The 19,548-nt window shown below is 44.6% G+C and overlaps 1 protein-coding gene across 1 annotated transcript in view; it reads right to left on the bottom strand.

Annotated features, from left to right (window-relative positions):
• The window catches only part of UGGT2 (UDP-glucose glycoprotein glucosyltransferase 2), a 559,388-nt gene that overhangs the window by 465,016 nt on the left and 74,824 nt on the right, over positions 1–19,548 (bottom strand). Inside the window, exons 6-7 of the mRNA XM_069758034.1 lie at positions 17,706–17,802; positions 3,607–3,679 (exon numbers count right to left, since the gene is read on the bottom strand). Of these exons, the coding sequence (XP_069614135.1) occupies positions 3,607–3,679; positions 17,706–17,802 (170 nt within the window). The remainder of the gene's footprint in view (positions 1–3,606; positions 3,680–17,705; positions 17,803–19,548) is intronic.

The raw sequence follows: 19,548 nt of genomic DNA, 5'->3' as shown, positions 1-19,548 counted from the left end.
TGAGAGGGGAGTAGAGAAGGATGTCTTGAGAGGATCGGAGGTTGCGTGTAGGTAGGTACCGGGAGACCATGTCACAGATGTATGGAGGAGACAGGTTGTGGATGGCTTTGTTTGTCACTGTAAGGGTTTAGAACTGGAGTCTCTGGGCGACAGGAAGCCAGTGAAGGGTTTGGCAAAGAGGAGAGGCTGGGAAATAGCGGGGACACAGGTAGATTAGTTGGGCAGCAGAGTGTAGGATGGATTGGAGTGGTACCAGAGTGCTAGAGGGGAGGCCAGAGAGTAGGAGGTTGCAGTAGTCAAGGCGGGAGATAAGGGCATGTACTAGTGTTTTTGTGGTGTTGCAGTCAAGGAATGTGCGGATTCGGGAAATATTTTTGAGTGAGATGGCAGGAGGAGGCAAGGGCTTGGATATGTGGCTTGCAAGAGAGGGCAGAGTCGAGTATCACCTCGAGGAACCGGGCGTGTGGGACTGGGGAAAGTGAGCAGCCATGTCATTGACATTGATGGATAGGTCTGGTGGAGGGGTAGAGTGAGATGGGGGAAAGATGATAAATTCTGTTTTGTCCATGTTCAGTTTTAGAAAGCGAGCAGAAAAGAAGGCTGAAATAGCAGACAGACAGTGTGGGATTTTGGTAAGTAAGGAGGTGAGGTTAGGTCCGGATAGGTAGATCTGTGTATTATCGGCATAGAGATGGTACTGCATACCGTGGGATTCTATGAGCTGTCCAAGGCCGAAGGTGTAGATGGAGAAGAGTAGGGGTCCTAGAACAGAGCCTTGAGGAACACTGACTGACAAGGGGCGAAAGGAGGTGGTGTGGGGGAGGGAGACACTGAATGTTTGGTCGGTCAGATATGACGAGATCCAGGATAGGGCCAAGTCTGTGATGCCAATAGATGAGAGGATCTGTAGCAGAAGGGAGTGGTCCACAGTGTCGAAGGCAGAAGACAGGTCCAGGAGAAGGAGGACAGTGTCGCTTGCTCCTGGCAGTTAGTAGGTCATTGGTGACTTTAGTTAGGGCAGTTTCAGTTGAGTGATGGGGTCGGAAGCCAGATTGTAACCGATCAAAGAGGGAGCAGGAGGAGAGGTGGGAGGACAGTTCAAGATGGACGTGTTGCTCCAGTAATTTGGAGGCATAAGGGAGAAGAGATATTGGGCAATAGCTAGACACAGAGGATGGTTCGAGGCAGGGCTTTTTGAGGATGGGTGTGATCTTGGCATGCTTTAAGGATGAGGGGAAGACACCTGTTGTGAGTGAGAGGTTGAAGAGGTGCGTTAGGGTTGGGATGAAGACCATGGAAAGGTTAGGGATGAGGTGGGACGGGAGCGGGTCGATCGTGCTTGTGGTGAGGTGTGATCTTGACAGGAGGGTGGAGAGCTGATCGTCTGTCATGGTGGAGAAGCTGGTTTTAAACAATATGTTAAGACTAGAACCCCAGGCTGTCAAATCAATGCAGTTTACCATTCTCTTATCGTAGTCTGATACAGTAAACTATTAAAGGCTGAAATAACAGAATGTAATGTTATTTTTCTATGTTATAACTTGGACGTTGAACAGTTTAAAGTAAAAGAGTTTTAAGAAAATAATCTATTGTTTAATAAGGATTTTGTAATAATTGCATTCATTAAAAACATTTTGGTAATGTGTATTTTTTATAGCAAAATCTTTATTAAAAAATTAAAAATTAGTAACCCTGAAAATGTCACACTGATCTATTTTAGACTCATAGGGTCTGATTCATCAGGACTGGCACAGCGCAGACTCGCACCATGCCCTTCTTGATGGAGTGCATGGTGCTCCTCAGGGACTTTAAGTGGTATGAGTCTCCATGCGTGGTGGGTGTCAAAAAAGCTACCCAGACTGGAGTAGCAATTTTGGTGTAGTAAATGATTTGATGAATTTGACAAATGGGCATAGCCACACTCTAGTTCAGAAATTTCCTGTAAGTATGCAGTGTTTGATTTTCACCTCTTGAGCTTAAATTATACAATAATCAATATAATTACAGTATTTTTTTTATGTAGAAGCATTCTCATAATTATGTAATAAAACACTTGTCTCCAGTTTTGTATTGAAAAACACACCTGATGTGCATAAATGGTTATCTGGGCTAAAACTAAATGTCTGTAGTCAGTTTAAAGCCTTAATGACCATGGTTTCAGTTTTTGCGTTTTCGTTTTTTGCTCCGCTTCTTCCAAAAGCCATAACTTTTTTTTTTCCATCAATATGGCCATGGGAGGGCTTGTATTTTGCAGGACAAGTTGTACTTTTGAACGAAACCATTGGTTTCAACATATCAACTTTTGTTTGTAGTATTTCTTTTTAGATTTTTAAAAACTTTTTTTTTTACTTTTTGCATGCTTCAATAGTCTCCATGGGAGACTAGAATCTGCGATCGCCCGATCGCCTCTGCTACACACAGGCGATGATCAGTTCACCTGTGTGAAGCAGAAATGCTCACTTGCGATGTGCGCCAACCACTAGCAATCTGGATATGACAACCATAGAGGTCTGGATGTAATGCCGACCCATAACCATGTGACGGGGTCACCGATGGGCAGGATAAAAGATGCGCTTCCGGTAAGTGGGAGTTAAAATGCCACTGTCAGAAATTGACAGCGGCATTTAACTAGTTAACAGCCGCGGGTGGAACAAGATTCCACCACGGAAAGGCGCGGGCTCCAGGGGGAGTACTATTACATCCAATGTCAGAAAGGGGTTAAGTGACTGCAGACTGACAAAATTTGACAGTGTACAATGCACGCCCTGGCACGATTCCCCTGTACTAGTAGCACGTGTTGTCAATTGTGTGACCACATGTCTGGAATTTGTGTACCGATTAACCCGTGCTGACTAGACCCTCTTCTTCTCTCAATGCTCTACTCAAAGTAGTGGTTGAGTCGACATATGACAGCAAGTGTGCAAATCGCATACATATGGTCACATGACTTCAAATACAGGGGATCCCACAATTCCTGCATAATATATAATAATAATAATAATCTTTATTTTTATATAGCGCTAACATATTCCGAAGCGCTTTACATTTTTGCACACATTATCATCACTGTCCCCGATGGGGCTCACAATCTAAATTCCCTATCAGTATGTCTTTGGAATGTGGGAGGAAACCGGAGTGCCCGGAGGAAACCCACGCAAACAGAGAGAACATACAAACTCTTTGCAGATGTTGTCCTTGGTGGGGTTTGAACCCAGGACTCCAGCGCTGCAAGGCTGCAGTGCTAACCACTGCGCCACCGTGCCGCCCCATTGTACACAGTCCCGATTTGGCAGCCGACAATCACACAGAGTAACTGCAGACTTTTCTCTGCAGCCTGAAAACTCCCTTACAAGTAAACTATTCAGTCTGCCTATTAATAAAGAGAAATCATTTCAGAGCTCAGCTTTAGCTACATAGATTGTGCAGAAAGAGTCTGCAAAACGTCTGTCAAATGTATCATGCACATATTCTGATTTCTATAGCACAATTTTAACGAATATAGATAAAAGAGAAAATCAGCTCACACGGTCAATCACAATCATACCGCTTTACAATATTCCACAGAGCGCGCACAGTTATACCGTAATTGGCAGTTTGTAGACTTACATCAGTTTGTCAAAGTAAAATCCTTGAACATCTTCCGCAATTCCATCATATGACTTATCAGTAGAATTGGTGGCTGTATATACAAATCAGAAAACAACATGTCAGTCAGTAGCTCCTAGACGTTGGGATTCCTACAGCGGTAGAAGACATTTACTGGATCAAAGAAATTAAATACATGCTGAATGATCTATTTGGGCATGACGAGACAATAGCAGCATTCACAACAATGAAATGTAACATCTATCCACAGTATAGGTGATAACAATCCCATCGCTGGGGGTCTGACCTCAGGTAGCCCCTACGACCTGAAAACAGGCCCACAGGATGGAGTGGTGGTCAGACATGCTTAGCACAGCGCCAATCGTGGCCTATGGGACTTCTGAAGGAAGCAGAGAGCTGTACCCCAACACTAATAAATGCTATGACCACAGATTAACACCTCTATTACTTGATAATTCATTTGCAACCTTGTATATCATAAACTGTTAGACTTTTAATACAGAACATTATTAAAACCCAAGAGTAGAAAATTCTGAAAATGTAGAAATAAGCATTTACTAGCTGAATCCTGAGCGGCTCAGGAGGTCCTGCAGGTCATATAGTGATCGTCGTTACATCATTCATATGACCTTTGCTACCGATCATTGGCTCCTGCAGTGATGTTTGCTTATACAGCACTTGACCACGGAGACCAAGCTCTATTGGACATGTGAATCTCTGTACGAGACATTGTCCCAGTTGACATTCTCCATAAATGTGAATGGAAAGATGGCTGCATTTGCCGTTTTATCATAAATGCTACAGTGTCAAAATTGATAGTCAGTGGATTCACATGTTTTACAGTTAAACAGCAATTTAATCATAAAATTGATCAGTTGTTATCAGGTCCCGTGGCTCGGAAGTAAACAGTGCACATTATATGGAGCTGGTACACCACAGTAGTGGCAATTCTGGTTTTCTGCAGCTCAGTTCACATTCACTTCAATGGAAGCTGAACTGCAGCACCCAGGAACTGCCACTACAAAGTGCACAAAGCTAGATTTCATCTCCCTACACTGTTTAAGGTTATCAAACAACCCACCATCCCCGGATGAAGCATTTTCTTACGAAACGCTTAATAGTGATTGTTATGTTATGTAAGAGGTCTACATGGGCATAATATTATTGAATATATATATATATATATATATATATATATATATATATATATATATATATATATATATATATATATATATATATATATATATATTACACACACACCCTCAGCACCAGGTCTCACCCTCCACGACACTCAGGTGAAATTCCTGCTGTATGCAGATGACCTGCTGCTGCTGTCACCAACCGAGAAAGGCCTCCAGGACAACCTGAAAATCCTAGAGAAATTCAGCTCCACCTGGGCTCTACCGGTCAACCTAAAGAAAACCAACACCATGGTGTTCCAGAGGAGAGAGAAGATCAGACCAGCACCCATCGTTTGTCCTCAACAACTGCGACCTCACAGGAACGGAGAAATATACCTACCTGGGCCTAGAGATTCACCGGTCAGGGAGCTTCAAACAACCCATAGAGACCCTGAAAGACAAGGCCTGCAAAACCTTCTATGCCATCCGAAGGACACTCTACCATCTGAAGCCACCAGTGAGGGTCTGGCTAAAAATCTTCGTCTCCATCATCGCCCCAATCCTCCTGTATGGCAGCGAAGTCTGGGGTCCTCACACCTACCCAGACTGGTCAAGGTGGGATTCCAGTCCAACAGATATATTTTACCTGGAATTCTGCAAGCACCTTCTCCAGGTCCATCGGAGCACCTCCAACAGTGCTTGTCGGGCCGAGCTGGGCAGATTCCCTCTACACCTAACAGTTCTAAAGAGGGCGCTGTCATTCCGGGCTCACCTGCATAGGAGCAATCCAAGCTCCCATCACCATAAAGCCCTGATACATGTAGGTGAAACAGAAAAACCAGAACCCTCGGAACAACCCAGCCAAACCAGAACACTAATCACAACAACCTGACAAAAGCCGGAATCAGGAAGATGGCAGACGAAGGCCAGGAGAGGTATGTCAGTGACTGGAAGAATGATATCATCAGCTCCCAGAAACTGACCATGTACCGGAGCCTACAGAGAGACTACAGACTGGCCCCATATCTGGAGAAACTCCCGGACCCCAGAGATCACCAGATCCTGAGCCGATATAGACTCAGCGCCCACAGTCTGGCCATCGAATGTGGCCGACACAGGCAGAGCTACAAGCCCAGGGAGGAAAGACTGTGCCAACACTGTGACCTGGAGGCCATAGAGGATGAAACCCACTTCCTGCTACACTGCCCCAAATACTCAGCAGTGAGGGACACTCACTTCAGGAGACTCTCGCATCTCTTCCCAGACTTCATCACCATGAAGGAGGAAGAGAAAACATATATCCTGCTGGGAGAAGAAGAGAGAGCAGTGGAGATAGCAGCGCGGTATCTGAGCGAATGTCATAGACTGCGAGAAAGAACTATGATGCCATGGACTATAGCCCCCACAATGGATCTGCCCCATCCACCTCCCCTATGCCATGGACTATAGCCCTACCCTGGATCTGCCCCCATCCACCTCCCCTATGCCATGGACTATAGCCCCCACCCTGGATCTGCCCCCATCCACCTCCCCTAGGCCATGGACTATAGCCCCCACCCGGGATCTGCCCCCATCCACCTTCCCAACATCCCCACAGTCCATATCCCTATTGCCTTTATACACCTGCTTTGGCAAAACTGATGTGTATTTGGTCCTGCCAATAAAGCTTCTTATAATCTTGAATCTATATTATACATAATATATATATATATATATATATATATATATATATATATATATATATATATATATATATATATATATATATATATATAATTTGTCTAAGGGGTACTTCCGTCTGTCTGTCCTTCTGTCACGGTTATTCGTTCGCTGATTGGTCTCGGCAGCTGCCTGTCATGGCTGCCGCGACCAATCAGCGACGCGCACAGTCCGATTAGTCCCTCCCCTACTCCCCTGCACTCACTGTCCGGCGCCCGCTCCATAATCCCCTCCACTCACACAGGGTTAATGGCAGCGGTAACGGCCCGCGGTGTAACGCACTCCGTTACCGCTGCTATTAACCCTGTGTGTCTCCAACTATTTACTATTGATGCTGCCTATGCGGCATCAATAGTAAAAATGTCATGGTAAAAATAATTAAAAAAAAAAAAAAAAACCTGCTATACTCACCCTCCGCCGCCTTTCTCGCTCCTCTCCACGCTCCCGGGACCAATCCATTGCAAGCGGCAGCTTCCGCTCCCGTCCCAGGGCTGGTGTGGGACAAGGACCTGCCGTGACGTCACGGTCATGTGACCGCGACGTCATCATAGGTCCTGCGCACAACAGCCCTGGGAACGCAAGCTGCCGCTTGCAATGGAGCGATCCCGGGAGCGTGGAGAGGAGCGAGAAAGGCGGCGGATGGTAAGTATAGCAGGACTTCAACGGGCTATAGGTGAGTATATGTTCATTTATTTTTTTTAAGTCTCTATACTATGTGGCTCTGTGCTGGACAATATACTACGTAGCTGGGCAATATACTGTACTACGTGGTTGGGCAATATACTACGTGGCTCTCCTATATACTATGTGGCCGAGCAATATACCGTACTACGTGGGCTGTGCTATATACTATGTGGCTGGGCAATACGTGACTGGGCAATATACCATACTACATGGCTGGGCAATATACTACGTGGCTCTCCTATATACTATGTGGCTGAGCAATATACCATACTACGTGGGCTGTGCTATATACTATGTAGCTGGACAATACGTGACCGTGCAATATACTACGTGGCTGGGCAATATACTACGTGGACATACATATTCTAGAATACCCGATGCGTTAGAATCGGGCAACCATCTAGTTACCGCTGCCATTAACCCTGTGTGAGAGGTGAGTGGAGGGGATTATGGAGCGGGCACCGGGCAGTGAGTGCAGGGGAGTAGGGGAGGGACTAATCGGACTGTGCGCGTCGCTGATTGGTCGCGGCAGCCATGACAGGCAGCTGCCGAGACCAATCAGCGAACGAATACCCGTGACAGAAGGACAGTCAGACGGAAGAGAGATAGAGATAGACACACACACACACACACACACACGAGGTACCTACTGCAGTTTAACCTTTACCTGCCGATATCCCCTGTTTTTTTCATTACTTGTGGTGTCTCATTAATTTATACGTTTTTTAGATTGTCTTGTTTGGAAATGTTAATAAAGATTTGAATAATGATTTTTAAGGGCTTGCATTGTTTCTCTCATTGGTGTTTTTGATACTTCATGCATATTGGCCTTTACGTATGGATTGATAGTCTAGGGGATTGCTCTCAGATTAGGTAGCAACAACCTGGTGACAGATTCCCTTTAATAGCTGTTTCTTAACTTTAGCCACCATTCCATACATTTCCTAAAATCCCAGAAAGCTGTCCCATCAATGAAGTTGGTGATTATTATCTACAAAGAAATGTGCATAGCATAAACAAGATAAAAATGTGATATCCTTAGAGATACGATACTTTTTAACAAGAAAAGACTTTTAGCCGTGCTAACAAAACACCTTATTAAAAGTTTTAAAGAGCTTCACCAGAGGGTAGCAAAGCGCACGAATGCCTACCAATCTAAAAAGGGCAGTGCTGCAAAGAATCATGGCAGAACATGAATACTAAAGACGAGCGAATGCACATGATTATGTAGAAAATATCAAGTAGCAGGAGGTTAGCATCTGGGAAGAATCCTCTATACATAAGAGTTGGGGAACTTGTCAGAACGAGGCACAGCGAACATAATTACAGTAACAGCGAAGCCTAATGTGTCAAGAATTCAGTGTCCTTCCGTGTCCTTTCCAAAGGGCTGACTGCTCTCTTCTAGCAGACAAAACATGAGCATTTTGATTTGATCCAGTGCTTTGCGAGGCAGAAAGTAATTTACATCTGATTTACTGCAATCTTTGGTTTTGGTCTATAAGACTTTTGGACACACCACATTATTAGGCAAAAACTAACTGAAAATTGCTTGTACATAAAAGGTCACTGAAGCTCCCAGAACAAAAATACATAGGCCAGGCAAGAGTTTCTAAAACACGAAAGCGAGCTGCAATGTTATAGACACTGTCTTGAGAGCTATACGTACAGACAATATTCATATTCAATAAAATCGCTGTTTCCTCATTCTCTGGAAACCATGATCTGTGTTCTGTTAAGGTTTTAGTTCTTGTGGGTTTTTTTTTTTTACACAAATAACAGCTCTATGATGTATATAAGGAGACATTCAAGTTTTGCTGGAGGGAAAATGAGTCACGTTATCCTGGAATTTACCATGCCAAATTTTGACACTTTGTGCATGTGTTTTCTCCTACTCTCTTCTATTTAGTTCTATAGACAAGAGTGTCAGGATTTCATCCAATGGACCCGTAGTAGCGTCAGCCAGACGCAAAACGGCTGTAGTCCGTGTTCCTCCCCCCACCTAACTCCCTTGTTTTACCTGCACGCTGCTAGAACGATGTCCAGATGTATGCAAATTAAGGACTTATAACCTTAGGATCGGGTGAGTGCTGACTTTTCGTTGACACTTTTGAACACTTACAGTATATTCCCAGCATTGCAGCACCCTGAAGTATCCTATAAGAAGTGGATTCTAAATCAGTATAATCACCAGAGATGGATTGAAAATTGGTGCCCCTTTGTTCTATGTGGTTTAAAGGCAATCTGTCATGTCAGAAAAAGCTATAACCTGCAGGCTAATATAGTTCTAAAGTCGTGCAGCCACCACACTGAAAGCTCGTCAGGAGGAAATTAATTTTATTCCTCCCGGCAGCCTCAGGCTTTCAGTCATACAGGTGCGATTGGTACGGCTTCAGTCACCGTTCAGTACACAGTGAGCTACAACCATGCCCGGCACTGACTGACAGCCAAATCATGACCTCATGACCCAATATCAACATGGGTTTGCTAGGGACCGTTCCTGTCAGACTAATCTGATAAGCTTCAATGAAGAGGTAAGTTCCGGACTGGACCAAGGGAACCCAGTGGACGTAGTGTATATGGACTTTTCAAAAGCTTTTGATACGGTGCCACACAAAAGGTTGATACATAAAATGAGAATAATGGGGATAGGGGAAAATATGTGTAAGTGGGTTAAGAGCTGGATCAGGGATAGGAAACAAAGGGTGGTTATTAATGGAGCACACTATGACTGGGTCGCGTTAGCAGTGGGGTACCACAGGGGTCAGTATTGGGCCCTCTTCTCTTTAACCCCTTCATGACCCAGCCTATTTTGACCTTAAAGACCTTGCCGTTTTTTGCAATTCTGACCAGTGTCCCTTCATGAGGTAATAACTCAGGAACGCTTCAATGGATCCTAGCGGTTCTGAGATTGTTTTTTCGTGACATATTGGGCTTCATGTTAGTGGTAAATTTAGGTCAATAAATTCTGTGTTTATTTGTGATAAAAACGGAAATTTGGCGAAAATTTTGAAAATTTCACAATTTTCACATTTTGAATTTTTATTCTGTTAAACCAGAGAGTTATGTGACACAAAATAGTTAATAAATAACATTTCCCACACGTCTACTTTACATCAGCACAATTTTGGAAACAAAATTTTTTTTTGCTAGGAAGTTATAAGGGTTAAAATTTGACCAGCGATTTCTCATTTTTACAACAAAATTTACAAAACCATTTTTTTTAGGGACCACCTCACATTTGAAGTCAGTTTGAGGGGTCTATATGGCTGAAAATACCCAAAAGTGACACCATTCTAAAAACTGCACCCCTCAAGGTGCACAAAACCACATTCAAGAAGTTTATTAACCCTTCAGGTGCTTCACAGCAGCAGAAGCAACATGGAAGGAAAAAATAAACATTTAACTTTTTAGTCACAAAAATGATTTTTCAGCAACAATTTTTTCATTTTCCCAATGGTAAAAGGAGAAACTGAACCACGTAAGTTGTTGTCCAATTTGTCCTGAGTACGCTGATACCTCATATGTGGGGGTAAACCACTGTTTGGGCACACGGCAGGGCTCGGAAGGGAAGGCGCGCCTTTTAACTTTTTGAATGGAAAATTAGCTCCAATTGTTAGCGGACACCATGTCGCATTTGGAGAGCCCCTGTGTGCCTATGCAATGGAGCTCCCCCACAAGTGACCCCATTTTGGAAACTAGACCCCCCAAGGAACTTACCTAGATGCATACTGAGCACTTTAAACCCCCAGGTGCTTCACAGAAGTTTATAATGCAGAGCCATGAAAATAAAAAATAATTTTTCTTTTCTCAAAAATGATTTTTTTAGCCTGGAATTTCCTATTTTGCCAATGGTAATAGGAGAAATTGGACCACAAATGTTGTTGTCCAGTTTGTCCTGAGTATGCAGATACCCCATATGTGGGGGTAAACCACTGTTTGGGCGCACGGCAGGGCTCAGAAGGGAAGGCACGCCATTTGGCTTTTTAAATGGAAAATTATCTCCAATCATTAGCGGACACCATGTCGCGTTTGGAGAGCCCCTGTGTGCCTAAACATTGGAGATCCCCCACAAATTACCCCATTTTGGAAACTAGACCCCCAAAGGAACTAATCTAGATGTGTAGTGAGCACTTTGAACCCTCAAGTGCTTCACAGAAGTTTATAACGCAGAGTCATGAAAATAAAATAAAAAAATTATTTTCTCAAAAATGAATTTTAGCCCGCAATTTTTTATTTTCCCAAGGGTAACAGGAGAAATTTGACCCCAAAAGTTGTTGTCCAGTTTCTCCTGAGTACGCTGATACCCCATATGTGGGGGTAAACCACTGTTTAGGCACATGCTGGGGCTCGGAAGTGAAGTAGTGACGTTTTGAAATGCAGACTTTGATGGAATGCTCTGTGGGCGTCACGTTGCGTTTGCAGAGCCCCTGATGTGGCTAAACAGTAGAAACCCCCCACAAGTGACCCCATTTTGGAAACTAGACCCCCAAAGGAACTTATCTAGATGTGTGGTGAGCACTTTCAACCCCCAAGTGCTTTACAGAAGTTTATAACGCAGAGCCGTGAAAATAATAAATACGTTTTCTTTCCTCAAAAATAATTTTTTAGCCCAGAATTTTTTATTTTCCCAAGGGTTACAGGAGAAATTGGACCACAAAAGTTGTTGTCCAGTTTCTCCTGAGTACGCTGATACCCCATGTGTGGGGGTAAACCACTGTTTGGGCACACGTGGGGGCTCAGAAGGGAAGTAGTGACTTTTGAAATGCAGACTTTGATGGAATGGTCTGCGGGCGTCACGTTGCGTTTGCAGAGCCCCTGGTGTGCCTAAACAGTAGAAACCCCCCACAAGTGACCCCATTTTGGAAACTAGACCCCCAAAGGAACTTATCTAGATGTGTGGTGAGCACTTTCAACCCCCAAGTGCTTTACAGAAGTTTATAACGCAGAGCCGTGAAAATAATAAATACGTTTTCTTTCCTCAAAAATGATGTTTTAGCAAGCAATTTTTTATTTTCTCAAGGGTAACAGGAGAAATTGGACCCCAGTAATTGTTGCGCAGTTTGTCCTGAGTATGCTGGTACCCCACATGTGGGGGTAAACCACTGTTTGGGCACACGTCGGGGTTCGGAAGTGAGGGAGCACCATTTGAATTTTTGAATACAAGATTGGCTGGAATCAATGGTGGCACCATGTTGCGTTTGGAGACCCCCTGAAGTGCCTAAACAGTGGAAACCCCTCAATTCTACCTCCAACACTAACCCCAACACACCCCTAACCCTAATCCCAACTGTAGCCATAACCCTAATCACAACCCTAACCCCAACACACCCCTAACCACAACCCTAACCCCAACACACCCCTAACCCTAACCACAACCCTAATTCCAACCCAACCCTAAGGCTATGTGCCAACGTTGCGGATTCGTATGAGATTTTTCAGCACCATTTTTGAAAAATCCGCGGGTAAAAGGCACTACGTTTTACCTGCGGATTTTCCGCGGATTTCCAGTGTTTTTTGTGCGGATTTCACCTGCGGATTCCTATTGAGGAACAGGTGTAAAACGCCGCGGAATCCGCACAAAGAATTAGCATGCTGCGGAAAATACAACGCAGCGTTCCCGCGCGGTATTTTCCGCACCATGGGCACAGCGGATTTGGTTTTCCATATGTTTACATGGTACTGTAAACCTGATGGAACACTGCTGCGAATCCTCAGCCAAATCCGCACCGTGTGCACATAGCCTAATTCTAAAGGTATGTGCACACGCTGCGGAAAACGCTGCGGATCCGCAGCAGTTTCCCATGAGTTTACAGTTCAATGTGAACCTATGGGAACCAAAAATCGCTGTACACATGCTGCGGAAAAACTGCACGGAAACGCAGCGGTTTACATTCCGCAGCATGTCACTTCTTTCTGCGGATTCCGCAGCGGTTTTACAACTGCTCCAATAGAAAATCGCAGTTGTAAAACCGCAGTGAAATGCGCAGAAAAACCGCGGTAAATCCACGATAAATCGGCGGGAAAAATCCGCATAGGACCAGAATATGTGTGCACATACCGAAACCCTAACCCTACCCCTAACCCTACCCCTAACCCTACCCCTAACCCTACCCCTAGTTCTTACCCCAACCTTAGTGAAAAAAAAAAAATTCTTTATTTTTTTATTGTCCCTATCTATGGGGGTGACAAAGGGGGGGGTCATTTACTATTTTTTTTATTTTGATCACTGAGATATAACCTATCTCAGTGATCAAAATTCACTCTGGAACGAATCTGCCGGCCGGCAGATTCGGCGGGCGCACTGCACATGCGCCCGCCATTTTGGAAGATGGCGGCGCCCAGGAAAGAAGACGGACGGACCTCGGGCGGCCAGGTATGTATAAGGGGGGGGAGATCAGGGCACGGGGGGGGCGTCGGAGCATGGGGGGGTGGATCGGAACACGGGAGGGAGGATTGGAGCACGGGGGAGGATTGGAGCACGGGGTGAGGGATCGCTGTGCGGGGGGGGGTGGATCGGAGCACGGGGGGGGGGTCGCTGTGTGCGGGGGGGGATCGGAGTGCGGGGGGGGTTTGATTGGAGCGCGGGGGGTGTGATTGGTGCACGGGGGAAGCGGACAGGAGGACGGGGGAGCGGAGCACAGGACGGAGGGGAGCGGACCACAGATCGGGGGGCTGGGGGGGCGATCGGAGGGGTGGGGTGGGTGCACATAAGTGTTTCCAGCCATGGCCGATGATATTGCAGCATCGGCCATGGCTGGATTGTAATATTTCACCAGTTTTTTAGGTGAAATATTACAAATCGCTCTGATTGGCAGTTTCACTTTCAACAGCCAATCAGAGCGATCGTAGCCACGAGGGGGTGAAGCCACCCCCCCCCTGGGCTAAACTACCACTCCCCCTGTCCCTGCAGATCGGGTGAAATGGGAGTTAACCCTTTCACCCGATCTGCAGGGACGCGATCTTTCCATGACGCATATGCTGCGTCATGGGTCGGAATGGCACCGACTTTCATGACGCAGCGTATGCGTCAAAGGTCGGGAAGGGGTTAACATTTATTAGTGACCTTGTAGGGGGCATACAGAGCAGAATTTCAATATTTGCAGATGACCCTAAACTCTGCAGGGTAATCAATACAGGGGAGGACAATTTTATATTACAGGATTATTTATGTAAGCTAGAAGCTTGGGCTGATAAATGGCAAATGAGCTTTAATGGGGATAAATGTAAGGTCATGCACTTGGGTAGAAGTAATAAGATGTATAACCATGTGCTGGGCAAAACCGTCAATGAAAAAGACCTGGGTGTATGGGTGGATGACAAACTCATGTTCAGTGGCCAGTGTCAGGGAGCTGCTACAAAGGCAAATAGAATAATGGGATGCATTAAAAGAGGCATAGATGCTCATGAGGAGAACATAATTTCACCTCTATACAAGTCACTAGTTCGACCACACTTAGAATACTGTGCACAGTTCTGGTCTCCGGTGTATAAGAAAGACATAGCTGAACTAGAGCGGGTGCAGAGAAGAGCGACCAAGGTTATTAGAGGACTGGGGGGTCTGCAATACCAAGATAGGTTATTACACTTGGGGCTACTTAGTTTGGAAAAACGAAGGCTAAGGGGTGATCTTATTTTAATGTATAAATATATGAGGAGACAGTACAAAGACCTTTCTGATGATCTTTTTAATCATAGACCTGAGACAGGGACAAGGGGGCATCCGCTACGTCTGGAGGAAAGAAGGTTTAAGCTTAATAACAGATGTGGATTGTTTACTGTAAGAGCAGTGAGACTATGGAACTCTCTGCCGTATGATGTTGTACTGAGTGATTCGTTACTTAAATTTAAGAGGAAATTGGATACCTTTCTTGAAAAGTATAATGTTGCAGGGTATATATACTAGATTCCTTGATAGGGCGTTGATCCAGGGAACTAATCTGATAGCCGTATGTGGAGTCGGAAAGGAATTTTTTTCCCCAGTGTGGAGCTTACTCTTTGCCACATGGGTTTTTTTTGCCTTCCTCTGGATCAACATGTTAGGGCATGTTAGGTTAGTCTTTGGGTTGAAGTAGATGGACTTAAAGTCTTCCTTCAACCTTAATAACTATGTTACTAAATCAGAACTGATGGCTTCAGAGCCGGCTGTCAGCCAATGCCAGGGCGTCATTACACCTACCGCTCACTTTGTACTAAGCAGTTACTGAAACCACGGTGGATGCACCTCAGACTGAAAGCTGGAGGTTGCCAGGAGGAATAAAATTAGTTTCCTCCCGGTAGCCAGGAAGTTTCAGAACAGTACTTTCCTAAAAATGAACCCTATACCTGCAGGTTAATAGCGTTTTTTTACATGACATGAGTTTATGGAGTTCGACATATAGTCCTATGTAAAAAGATACCACACTCAGATCATACTGGAGTTTCGAAAAGAGGAAAGGAGAAAAAAAAACATACAAAAAAGAGAGAAAATGGCAAGACAAAAACCACACAACTAAAATGTAAAAATGTTACAAAACTAAAAAAAACCTTCTCCAAAAACAAATGTCTATATAGACTTTTCAATGTTGTGCAATAGACACAAAACCATGATCTAGATGCAGCATTTTAGGGAAATTTGTCAGCATGATTTGACTCCCCAGACTGCTTAACTTTATATTCGAATGTAGCTCATACAAACCGCCTTACCCTTAGCTAGCCAGTCCTTTCCTCCATTACCAAGAATCACAGCTTGAGTCAATATGTAAAGGAAGCGGAAAGGTTTTCCATGTGTGGAAGGCTTTCCTAAGGCCTCATTCACACTTCCGTCGGTACGGGTCAGTTGAAATGCGTTGGGCCGACGTTCCGACGGACGTTGTAAATTTTTTGCACGACGTGGGCAGCTGATGCAGTTTTTCGATGCATCCACTGCCCATTCTGCAGTCAGGGGAGGAGGGGGCGGGGTTTCGGCCGGGTATGCGAAAATGGTGGACGCGATGGACAAAAAAAACGTTACATTTAACTTTTTTGGTGACAACGGACCGCCAAAACACGACGGATACGACGTGTGGCCATCCGTCGTGATCTGTCGCTAATACAAGTCTATGGGAAAAAAACGGATCCTGCGGGCACATTTGCAGGATCTGTTTTTTTCCCAAAACGACACATTGCGACGGATCTGTAAAGACAGAAGTGTGAAAGAGGCCTAAGCTCGGTCTCCCCAGTATTAATCCCAACCTAGTGCAGCCTTCTCCAGCTGGGCTGACAGCTCTTTTGTTGTGTGACTTCAAGCAAAGTAGTTGCAAGTCAAGCAGGAGAAAGTGGCGTTGGGCAGGGAATAGAGCTGGTAGGACAGAGGCATTCAGAAGAGCTTTTGTAACATGCAATCACTTCAACTTTATTTGCATGCAACCTGACCACATTCGTTTATATTATGCTGCGATTTATTGAATTCCAAATGGGACTAGTCTTCAGGCTTTAAAAGGAACCGGTCACCTGAATTTGGCGGGACTGGTTTTGGGTCATATGGGCGGAGTTTTCGGGTGTTTGATTCACCCTTTCCTTACCCGCTGGCTGCATGCTGGCTGCAATATTGGATTGAAGTTCATTCTCTGTCCTTCATAGTACACGCCTGCACAAGGTAAGATTGCTTTGCGCAGGCGTGTACTACGGAGGACAGAGAATGAACTTCAATCCAATATTGCAGCCAGCATGCAGCCAGCGGGTAAGGAAAGGGTGAATCAAACACCCGAAAACTCCGCCCATATGACCCAAAACCAGTCCCGCCAAATTCAGGTGACAGAGTCCCTTTAAATGACAGATTCCAACTTCATTACTTTTGGAGAACAACAAAGGGTTAATTGTGACTTGTAGGATCGCTACTTCCAAAAGGTGGCGCTATAGAGTTGAAGTCCACTTGTTCTCTGAAGAGGCAATTTGCATATTGGAGAATATGAAATTAATAGAATCGTATTAAATTTTGATTTTTTTCGTAAGTGTATTTACAATATACAGTATGTCGTAGTATTGTAAATTTACTATATGGTGAGTGCAAGTCTAATGCCTTTTATCACACAAATCACCAATAGAATTAAAACCACAAACAGCAGCACACTTGCTCACAGGTTGCATATTGCACCTCACCCCTTTCACAGAGCAACAATACCAGACGAAACCCATGAACAGGTGTTTTTCTAATCCACAACAACCCTTGTAAAAATTGATTGTCCAACTTCTTGCTTTTTACTAGCCCCCCCAAAAAATAACCAGGTTGCACTACTTGGACCAAATTAATATGTACGGTAATTTTTGATGAAACTAAAATCAGCAAGTGTTCAATTTATGTGCATGACGATCCCCACAGAAAACTAAGCATTACATGGCGACCAATGAAAATCGACAGATCAATGGATGGTGAGTAGAGAAGATTTTTAGAATAATACCTTTGACAAATCCTATAAACCGTCTCAGGAGAAAGGCAAACCTCCACTACTAATTATATACATGAAAGCTAAAACCTATCACTATTGCAGAATAATTACTGTACATATGATTTATCAATATAATTTTTACTTATATTGCACATTCAAAGTACGGTACCTTCAACTTGGGTATCATCCATTGCCTTGTATTCAGTGTCTTTAATAGCAAGCTCAACCCCATAGCCAGACAGGTTGATTTTTCTATTACTTGGTTTCTAGAATTTAAAAACAAAAGTTGCTTAGGTATAACATTTGGTAAATGCAATTCATGGATATATACACTGCTCAAAAAAATAAAGGGAACACTTAGGGTATGTGTCCACGTTCAGGATTGCATCAGGATTTGGTCAGGATTTTTCATCAGTATTTGTAAGCCAAAACCAGGAGTGGGTGATAAATGCAAAAGTGGAGCATATGTTTCTATTATACTTTTCCTCTAATTGTTCCACTCCTGGTTTTGGCTTACAAATACTGATGTAATATACTGACCAAATCCTGATGCAATCCTGAACGTGGACACATACCCTTAAACAACAGAATATAACTCCAAGTAAATCAAACTTCTGTGAAATCAAACTGTCCACTTAGAAGCAACACTGTTCGACAATCAATTTCACATGCTGTTGTGCAAATGGAATAGACAACAGATGGAAATTATTGGCAATCAAGACACTCAATAAAGGAGTGATTCTGCAGGTGGGTACCACAGACCACATCTCAGCAATGCTTTCTGGCTGATGTTTTGGTCACTTTTGAATGTTAGTTGTGCTTTCACACTCGTAGTAGCATGAGACGGACTCTACAACCCACACAAGTGGCTCAGGTAGTGCAGCTCATCCAGAATGGCACGTCAATTCAAGCTGTAGCAAGAAGGTTTGCTGTGTCTGCCAGCATAGTGTCCAGAGGCTGAAGGCGCTACAAGGAGACAGGCAAGTACACCAGGAGATGTGGAGGTAGCCTTAGAAGGGCAACAACCCAGCAGCAGGACCACTACCTCAACCTTTGTGTAAGGAGGAACAGGAGGAGCACTGCAAGAGCCCTGCAAAATGACCTCCAGCAGGCCACAAATGTACATATGTCTGCACAAACGGTTAGAAACCGACTCCATGAGGATGGTCTGGGTGCCCGACGTCACAGATGGGGGTTGTGCTCACAGCCCAACACCGTGCAGGACAATTGGCATTTGCCACAGAACACCAGGATTGGCAAATTCACCACTGGCATCCTGTGCTCTTCACAGATTAAAGCAGGTTCACACTGAGCACATGTGAGAGATGTGACAGTCTGGAGACGCCTTGGAGAGCGATCTGCTGCCTACAACATCCTTCAGCATGACCGGTTTGGCAGTGGGTCAGTAATGGTGTGTGCGCGCCAGAGGTAGCCTGACTGCCATTAGGTACCGAGATGAGATGCTCAGACCAGTTGTGAGACCATATGCTGGTGCGGTTGGCCCTGGGTTCCTCCTAATGCAGGACAATGCCAGACCTCATGTGGCTGGAGTGTGTCAGCAGTTCCTGCAAGATGAAGGCATTGAAGCTATGGATTGGCCCGCCCGCTCCCCAGACCTGAATCCGATTGAACACATCTGGGACATCATGTCTCGCACCAACCACCAACGTCACGTTGCACCACAGAGTGTCCAAGAGTTGGCAGATGCTTTAGTCCAGGTCTGGGAGCAGATCCCTCAGGAGACCATCCGCCGCCTCATCAGGAGCATGCCCAGGCGTTGTAGGGAGGTCATACAGGCACATGGAGGCAACACACACACACAACTGAACATCATTTCCTTGTCTTGAGGCATTTCCACTGAAGTTGGATCAGCCTGTAATTTGATTTTCCACTTTGATTTTGAGTATCATTCCAAATCCAGACCTCCCTGGATATTCATTTTGATTTACATTGATCATTTTTATGTTTTATTGTTTAACACATTCCACTATGTAATGAATAAAGATTTGCAA

This window comes from Ranitomeya imitator, chromosome 3 (assembly GCF_032444005.1).
Source record: "Ranitomeya imitator isolate aRanImi1 chromosome 3, aRanImi1.pri, whole genome shotgun sequence".
Lineage (NCBI taxonomy): Eukaryota > Metazoa > Chordata > Amphibia > Anura > Dendrobatidae > Ranitomeya > Ranitomeya imitator.
The sequence above is the reverse complement of the archived record's forward strand: the minus strand, read 5'-3'. Positions and strand labels throughout refer to the sequence as shown.